At 45.0% G+C, this 9498-nt stretch overlaps 1 protein-coding gene across 1 annotated transcript in view; it reads right to left on the bottom strand.

The window, feature by feature from the left end:
• The window catches only part of LOC102751554 (POU domain, class 6, transcription factor 2), a 110369-nt gene that overhangs the window by 17853 nt on the left and 83018 nt on the right, over positions 1-9498 (bottom strand). Inside the window, exon 2 of the mRNA XM_015570465.1 lies at positions 6700-6906. Coding sequence (XP_015425951.1) covers positions 6700-6885 — 186 coding nt within the window. The 5' untranslated portion in view covers positions 6886-6906. The remainder of the gene's footprint in view (positions 1-6699; positions 6907-9498) is intronic.

The following is a 9498-nucleotide window of genomic DNA, read 5'->3' on the forward strand; positions in this document are numbered from 1 at the left end:
CCCCAGCTGGCATTTGTAATAGCTGGAAGAGAAATTAAATCAGTGGTGCTCAAGGTTTAGCATTTGGCTGCCCCATCCCCAGAGTGTCTGATGCAGTAGCTCTGGGATGGGGCTCAAGAAGTTGTTTTTCTAACAAGTTCCCAGATGATTTCGGAAGAAGCTTCTCTTAGAAAGAGGGTTAAAGAAAATGAATTTATTACGTCCAGACCAGGGAAGCCAGAACTCAGATTTAATAAGAACCATCAATAATTAGGAGGACACAACAAACACCTGGATGTTATTGAGAAGTCATTCTACTGTAGACAGGACAAGAATGCAGGTCTTAGTTTTGCTGAAAGATTTAAGGTTGACATCTAACTTGAAAAATTGTAAGGAATATGAGATCTAGGGGAGATTTTAGTTATCTTTGTGGAATATTTGAAAAAGCAAGGAGGGAGTTATCCTTCTGGTGGCATTTAGGAGACTCACTGGGTCTCCCTTCCTGCTGTCTTCTGCAACTTGGAAACAGCTCTTTAACCGAAGCAGCAGGAAGAGCCCCAAATAGAAGGCTCCACTTCAGGCACTTCTTGTCTGCAGGGAAGCAAGTATGGGAGAAGCGAACATGGTCTCAAGAAAGAGAGCTGAAAGCAGAGTGGCTCCCGCCAGGCTGTGAAGATGTGAGGAAGTGAGGTGAGTAGAATAAGAGCAGGATTCAGGGGAGAAGACCAGGCACAGGCAGGGAAGGCAAAGGCAGTCCTCAAACAAGGTTGGGACATGCAACCAGGACTCAGCAGGGACAACAACAAGATGGGAGTCAGATATCAGTGCAGAACAGAAAGCGAGGGATTAAATGTAGTTGAGATGATGAGGTGGAAGGGTGTGGCAAGAGGAGGGCTTTGGTAATTCTAAAAAAGAGATAAATAGAGAAGACAGTGCTGTGTGGACTCTCTTCCCCAACTCCCTGCAGGGGCCAACCTGGAACATAATGGAAAATGACACAAGACACAGAACCAAAATGCCACAGGAGGGCCTGAGCTGGGCTGCTCTGGAAGCATGGCTCTGGGATGCTGGTGCCCTGGACGGAGAAACACTATAGTCGGCAACAATTAAACTGAACACAATAGACTGAGCATCCACCATGGGCTGGATTCCGAACAAGGCTGACCATTCTGGTCCCTGCTTTTCAGGAGTAGATTCTTAAAGACAGGACAGTTTGATGAACATGAATGGGGTGTGGGAAAGCAGAGATGAGGGAGCAATGCAGGGAAGCTTCATGAAGGAGGGGTCCTGGACAAAGGGACAGTGGCAGGAGATTGGCAGGCAGAGGACGTGGGGAATGCATTCCTGGCCAGGGACCCAGAATGTGCAGGGAGCATGTTGTCTGTTGGCTGGCCTTGCCAGGGAGTTACAAGGAGAGACCAGAGAGGTGGATGCCCAGATATGTGTTTGGAAGGTCAAGGGCTGTTTGCACAGGGGCCACTAATACACATTTCATTCTTCTAGGAGCAGTACCCCTACGGTATTTTAGATCCTTTGTGGTGGAAATGCTTCGTTTATGTCTCATTCTGAGTAGCCCCAAGAGAAACTCCAAACCACTAATTTAAGCAAATGCTGGGAAGAGAAGTGGATTTTCCAAAATAGATAAAGCAGAATATTTTTGTATTTAGTTAAAAAAAAGGGATAGATTTGGATAATCATATGGCATTTAGAGAGCTAATTTAAACCACCCTCCTGTCACTTCCTATTAACATAGTTACATTTTGAAGAAAAATTGAGTGGCTTCATGGATTGCATTCTCCAAGTATAGCTATTGTTATTTAATTTTTGAATAATTTCAATGCTTTGATTTTACAAATTGCAACATGTTTTGTTCCAGCTTCTGTTAGGATTTAGTCAACAGAAGAATAAATATATACAAAAATGATGTCTCTGCTATTTATGAAGAAATAATTAATTCATAGTCACAGGATGATCAGGGTAAGCCAGGGGTTCTAGGACACCGTAACTATGGGGGATTGAAGTTCATCCATCCATCTTAGCTGAAAAATCCCATGGAGGGAACAAAAAGTTACTTTAGAGCTCCACCAAATATTTTTGAATTAAGTAATTTTTTTTCATGCACAGTAAGATTCCCCTCTCTCTCTCTCTTTCTTTCTCTCTCTCTCTCTCTTTCTCTGTTTCTCCTAGTCCTTTTCTGACTCTTATTTTCTTGTATTGCTCACCAAGGATCTCTGATGTGATACTGGAAGCTATATCCAGGGCTATCAAATCCTGGTGCTATATATTTTTTAAAAAATGTTTGTATTTCAGATGATAAAGTTGCAGGTCATTGAGCTTTCATCATTGAAAAGAATCATCATCGAGAGTAGTTTTTTTTAAAAAAGAGTCATTGACCCTTCACTCAGATTTTACTCAGGCTCTCTTAATTAGGGGAGGCAGATATAAAAATTGAATTAAAGATGTAATTATCTCTCATCACTCCAAGTCGTCTGGTCAGAGAGCCCTGCACTTTACTCCATCAAGTGGGACTTCCTTCTGAGTGCATGTTCAGGATCTCTATGTTCCTGTAATTTATGAGTTATCTCATTGTTGGAACTATGCTCTTGTGAGATCAAGCATTTGCCATAAATCACATGAAAAAATAAATTGAGGAACTTCTCTACTGCATGATAGGTAATATTTAAAGAAAAAACTGAAGAACACTAACCTTACACCTCCAGCTCTGAGCTTTTTACTTTGGGACTCTGAGCATTTTATGATCCTTTATCCTCAGAATCCCAGCTTTTATAAATGGGACTCAGACTTGTGAATCTCCTGTCAATTCATCCAACTTGTTAATTTACTACATGTTCTAAGGCATTTTAACGACAGGCGATGCAAAAAAACCCCAACAACAATACTTATTCCTCTATTTCCACCATTTCCCTGACATTTCTGATCAGGTTCACCTCTAGTTCCATTGATCTTTCTGGAACTAGAATAGACAGTTGGCACAGGCCCTGAACAAATGGGATGGGCTGCTGTGATCTGGAGATTCAGGAAGGTTCAGGTGCCATCTTTGATCTGTGAGCTTGTGTCCTCTCAGTGCTCTCATACATGCAAGGAGACTCCACTCTCTGGGATGCTGGTTCTAACTGCCATAAGGGAATTTGCAAGGTTCCCCCATTCCCCACAAGAGGCTATCTGTTTCTTCCCAGTTGCTAGATCTCCAGATCTACAGTGAAGAGGACGGTGGTGGTGGTTACACCAATCGAGGACCAGATGTTCCTGCAGAAGTAACGAGGATTCATTGCAGGGGCCAACAGTGCAAAAAAAAAAGAAAGCTCCTCATGCATTTGTGCTTATGAGAGAGACTGTGGAAATGGGTTAATGATATCTACTGGGGGCAAAGAGTTGAGGAGTGGCCACAGACCTGCCTCTTATTTGCCATTTCTAGGTTAGGTTCTTCCCCTGGTTTAAAACGTTACTACCTCAAATCTAGAGCTGTAATTTTCTGTAACTGCTATCGTTTATCACCCAAACACCCTCCTTTGAAATTCAAGGTGAAAGTGGGAGCTACTTTGTATTAAATGGTGATGATTTCTAATTACTTCAGTACTTTTGGGGGACAACGTACAGCTTGTCTTTGCTGACAGAAATAGTTTTTAACAGATTGTATGAAAAGAGGTAATCTCTTCATTTACCCCTAGAGATAATTTTGAATATAAGTTTGAACAGAGAGAATTAGGGCTTAACTCCTGGCAGGCCTGGCTTGGTGGTTGAGCATGGAAGTATTAACCAAGAGGTCATGGTTCAATTCCTGGTCAGGGCACATGCCCAGGGTTCAGACTCCATCCCCAGTGGGGGGTGTGCAGGAGGCAGCTGATCAATATTTCTCTCTCATTGATGTTTCTAACTCTCTATCCCTCTTCCTTCCTCTCTGTTAAAAAATCAATAAAATATATTTAAAAAAGAATTATGGCTTAAAAAGGAAATGTAAGAGAGAGAGAATCTTGCCTTATTTGGGGAACTATTTAGAAAGTAGAGAATGCAATGGAATCTTGTAAGTGGCAAAAGAATAAACCAGCTGAGGATGCGGGCTGTGGAGGGGATGAAAGTCCTCAATGACATATTTAGCCGGGGCTGCCCCACTGGGGGAGACAGAGCTGAGGAAGAAGAGCGTGGCTGGGAACCTTGGCTCCCCAAGCAGTGATTTAGATTTAGAGTGAAAATTAGAAGGGTTAAGACAGAAGTCATATCCCTGGGAAGTGCGTTCAGACCTAGCGTGTTTTTCCTTGTGTTGAACCCCTCACTGGAGGAAGTTCCTGTGCTGAACACTCTCCTAGATCCCCTTACTACTCCCCCATGGCATTTACTGAAGATCTTAGGTACATATTTGTTGATGAATGCCCATCTCCCTCACTAGACTGTAAACCGCATGAAGGAAGGGCTCATGGCATCGTCTTGTACACCAGCCTAGTTTCCATGTACAGTGCCTGACAAATAGTAGGTGGCCAATAAATATTTATAGTTAAAATGTTCTATATTTATTGGACAAGCAAATGGATATTTCAAGTATAGCCACTAAGAGTGCCACCACGAATAGGCTGTTTCCATGGTTGGCTCAGAAGCCAAATGGCTGAGGTCTTTGGAAGGACAACTCCACTTTGTTGCCATGAATGATGCATCAATGGTTTCTTATTTCCTTTGTATTTTAATTCCTTGCTAAATCCTTGACGTTATACAGTTTCCCAACAACTCATCAAGCCCTGTACTCAGCCAGGCACTCCCTGACAGTCTCCATCATTCTCCCCCCCGCCCCCCCTCCACCTTTGATGTGCACCTTCCAACTGCAAATCTGGGCCTTAGCCGTCCCCACCTCTTGCTGCTTAACTCACCCAGTTACTAGTTTCAAATGTTCCAAACACAGACAACCCAGACTTTAAGACATTTCAAAAAAGAAGTAGAGGAAATTATGTTTCTCCACTGCTGTACCCGATTTCATCTCTGCACCTTTGACACTGTTGTGCACTCCCTACCTTTTAAAAACTTTTGGATGCTACATCACCATGCTCTAGGTTCCTCTCCTACTTACCCAGCCATCTCTGCTCTCCCTCCCTTCCCCTTTCATTCCTTAAATATTGATGTTTCCAGATGACTTCTTTGTCTTCCTTCCACACTTGCTCCTAATGATTTCTCTGGTTGTCTTGCTTTCAGCTACAACATAAGTTTCATGATTCTCAGATCCTGTCCTGAGCTCTACTACTATTCCAGACCTTAAGTTTCAACTATCTAGTGCCTGCTCTTCTGGATTTCTATTCGTATTTTGCTATAGTTTCCTAAATAGTGTGTTTACAATGGATGCTTCACCGCTTCAGTTCAACCTCCATCTGTTACCTGTTTTCTTGAAAAAATAAAACTGAGAGTGCCAACCTTCTCTTAAATACCTCCTATGGCCTCCCAGGTCTGCAGGGTAAATCATCACCACCATCATCATGACTATTTAAGTGCCTGCTGTGTGCTTAGCACTGTTCCAATCATTTCATATACAGCATATTAACTCATTTAATTCTCATACCGCACTGTGAGGTAGGTACTGGTTATCCCCATTTTACAAATGAGGAAACTGGGGCACAACGATGATGTGTAGTGTGTTCAAGATCGTGCAGAAACAAAGTCCATCCTTTTCAGCTGGACTACGAAGCCCTTTTCATGACTGCTCTCAGCCTCCCTCTACTCTCCAATCGATGAACCTTTCCCTTGTTTCTCAACACTCCTCCCTCCTTCACATTCCTCTGCCTTTGTGCCTGCTGTTCCCACTGACTGGAATATTTGTTAACTCATCGTTGACCTGGTTAACTTTTACTCATTCATTAAGACTCAGTTCTCAAATAATTTTCTCTGTGAGGACACAAAACTCTCTGGGCAAAGTTGGTCACTCCGATCTCTGTGATGATACCTAAGTTTGTGCACATTTGTCCTGTCACAGGACATCCTCTGCTTTATGGCACAATGGGGCTCTGCTATGTATCTGTGTCCTCTGAGCTCCTTAAAACCAGGAAGGAGCTCAGAGTCTTCTTTTGCTCCTTTAGTCGGGGCCTGCTATATAGTTGGTTATCAAAACATGTTTTTTGGATGAAACAAATAACCAGAAGCTCCCTGAGGTCAGGGGCCACATTTTTCTTCTTCAGAGCTGTGAGCCCAACCTTTAGCACAACACGTAGAAAGTGCCCCATTAATATTTGAATTAAAAAAAAGAAAAAGAACTGGATTGTCAGGGTTTTAATGAAATTCAACCTAGTAGAACTTCCTATTTTGCATTTCCTAATTTGTAGGCAGCAGTCTCAGCAGCACAAAGATGGGATCTCTTGGTGGTTAATAATTAAAAAAAAATTAAAGTTAAGGCATAAGTTGTCTTGGTTTCTCTTGGTCCCCTTTTAAATTTTTCTGAAAATAAAAATCATAGTGTAAAAATATATAAGAGCGCATCCCTATTTTAGACCACTGTCTTTGTTTATAATTTAATAAAGTCATATTTTATATTACAGAACTATTTAGATCTCACCCATATCCACTAGAAATAAAAAGTAAAGCTAACTTGCTTGTTTAGAAATATTGATATATTAGTGGAATTAAATGTTTCATAATCTAAAAATTACTTTCCATTGATTAAAACCAAACAGGTGCAAGGTGATGAGAGGTATCCAGGTAGCCCTGGCTGCCTGGACAGGGAACCTTTACCTGCTGGCCGGGCTTGATGGGTGAGAGTGTGATGCCCTGGGTGTTGATCACTGGCAGGATCTGGTTCCCGATGACCGTGGCGATGATCTGGCCCTGGGCGTTTGTCAGAAGCTGGGGGGTGATCGACTGCACTTGGAGGCCCTGAGTGCCGCTCGCTGCCTGGCTCGATGGCCCCGGATTTGGCATCAGAGGAATGGTCCCGATTATCTGCAAGAGACAGGCCCAGAGGTGAGGTGCCAGGCCCTGCCCTGGGTCCAACCTGCACCTGAAGACCACTCCTCCCTGGTCTCTGTAGTAGGCTCCCTGAGACCCCACTCAGGGTCTGTGAACAGACCTGGAGACCGGGCGATGCGAGCAGGGGAGAAAGTGGGAGGAATGAGAATCTGAAGGACAGGTAGGCACACATGGACCGAAGGGGAAACATTTAAAAATAAAATCAAGCGCCAGTGATGGCAGAAACATGTGATTGCTGCCAGGGCATCACAGATGCCTGCTTTGTCTCAGGATCAGAGGGAAGGCAAACTTCCCTTGGCACTCACAGCCCTCCTCCAGCTGGGAGCCACAGCCCTCGCTCACAGTGGCTCCTCAAACTCGATGTCCCTTACCTCCGTTCCTCTCCTCAATTCCCCTCCGCTCGCTCCCTCCTTCTCTCCCCCCTCCCCCATCAACATCCTGCTCCTCTCTAAAGTCAGGGGTCGGCTCCCTGACCCCCAGCAGGGTCGGGGCCTGTGAGCCCTGGTGCTCATGGTTGAGAGGCCGAGTTTTGGAGTCAGGGGGACAGGCTTCCAGAGCTACCGATTGGCGCTATGACATTGGTCACGGAGCCTACGCTTTCTGAGGCTCGAGAGCATTGGGATCATCAACAAATGTTTGAAACTCTTAAAATAAAGGTGAAATGACTACTGAGGGCTGAGATGGGGGGAAAAAAGGTGCATTTTAAACTGGGATCTAAAGGTTAGAGGTCAGGGCTTCTGTGGCCGGTGGCAAGGAAGGCTCTCTTTCCATTTGGCAGCCACTGGCTTCCATGATGGGGTTGTATGGAGGCCACAGGAGGGCTCTGACGGGATCCCCTTACTGTGCGAAGGAGAACGGGAGCATGAGCCGGGGCAGCAAGTGTACAGGGCAGTGATGGCAAACCTTTTGAGCTCGGCGTGTCAGCATTTTGAAAAACCCTAACTTAACTCTGGTGCCGTGTCACATATAGAAATTTTTTGATATTTGCAACCATAGTAAGACGAAGACTTATATTTTTAATACTTATTTTATACATTTAAATGCCATTTAACAAAGAAAAATCAACCAAAAAAATGAGTTCGCGTGTCACCTCTGACACGCGTGTCAGAGGTTCGCCATCACTGGTCTAGGGTATCTGTGAGATCTAGACACAGTCATACATTGTTGGAGACAAATTAAATCTGGAAAGAACAAGGGATTGATCTGTGTTTCCAATGTTACAGACTCTCCTGGAGGAGTCAGGGAGCTGGGGCTGGAGGCTTTGCCTGTACGCTTCACAGGCTGGCTCAGCAGCTCTGCTGGTCATCTTCCACGGCCACCCCCAGACCAGCGCTGTGGCGATGTGGCCTGGGGGCCACCACCAAGATATATTAATAATGCTTTCCCATTGAAATGATTTCATTTCACCCCACATTCTTGCAACAGGCCTGGCTCTGCTGTGACTTGATGGAGGAATTTGTAAGTGATGCAGCTGGAGCTGGAGTCCAGGTCTGTCTGACCCTCAAATGCTTGCTTTTCCACTAGGTCACTGGGCTCCCACCACATGGAGAACACTGGAGGGAGCCAGCTCTTTAAAAAGACACTGCATTTGCCCTGGCTGGTGGGGCTCAGTTGGTTGGGCATTGACCGGTATAACAAAAGGTCACCCTTTCAATTCCCAGTCAGGGCACATGCCTGGGTTGCAGGCTCCATCCCCAGTATGGGACCTGCAGGAGGCACCCGATGGATGCTCCACTCTCACATGCATGTTTCTCTCTATCTCCCTCTCCCTTCCTCTCTCTAAAAAAATCAATAAAAATATTTTTAAAAATTCCCTATATCTTCATCTGCCTGCCATTTCCCACCAGACAATAAGCTGCGTCAGGACTGAGTTTACACATAACTGATACTGTCTTCCACCCCCACGGTACCCCAAACAGGCTTTTAAACACAGCCTCTCAATAACTGTCTTTCAGACAAATGGCTTCTGGACGCTGTTGTCACTGGATTCCCGATGAAACTTCAGCTCTGCAGGAAAACTACGAGACCACACATCCAGTGACAAAGATTAGGACTGCAAATTGCCCCCTCTGCCTCCCTCCTCATTCGGCCGTTGCCTCCACCACAAAAGCCTTGTGGGCTGGCACTAATGGAGGAGCTGTGTGAATATCAAGTATCAATGGCAGTTGTCAATGGATGCGATAAAGATCGAGGAATTACTGTGAGAGCGGCCAGCAGTCCCGGAGGGAGTTGGCAGCTCCGCAGTCTCACTGATGGAGCCTGTGATGTCTATCCCACAGCAGCAGCAACGAGCATGTCCCATCAGTGCAGCAAGGTCAGGAGAAGCCGCACCAATAGACAGAGCACATAAGCACTTTATTGATGAGGGTCTTGCATTAAGCAGCTGAGTATCCAAAGGCCATTCCTGTGACCCCACAGGCAACGTGAAGAAGCCTGTGGAGCCGAAGAGGGGTCCTTCTGCACCCACACTGTATGCTTCACCTCTGCGCACTGCACCCTGAACTGTACCATCTCCCTCTGCACACTTACACCCTGAACTGTACCATCCCCCTCTGCGCACTTACA

This window comes from Myotis davidii, unplaced genomic scaffold (genome assembly GCF_000327345.1).
Source record: "Myotis davidii unplaced genomic scaffold, ASM32734v1 scaffold2027, whole genome shotgun sequence".
In the NCBI taxonomy this organism is placed as follows: domain Eukaryota; kingdom Metazoa; phylum Chordata; class Mammalia; order Chiroptera; family Vespertilionidae; genus Myotis; species Myotis davidii.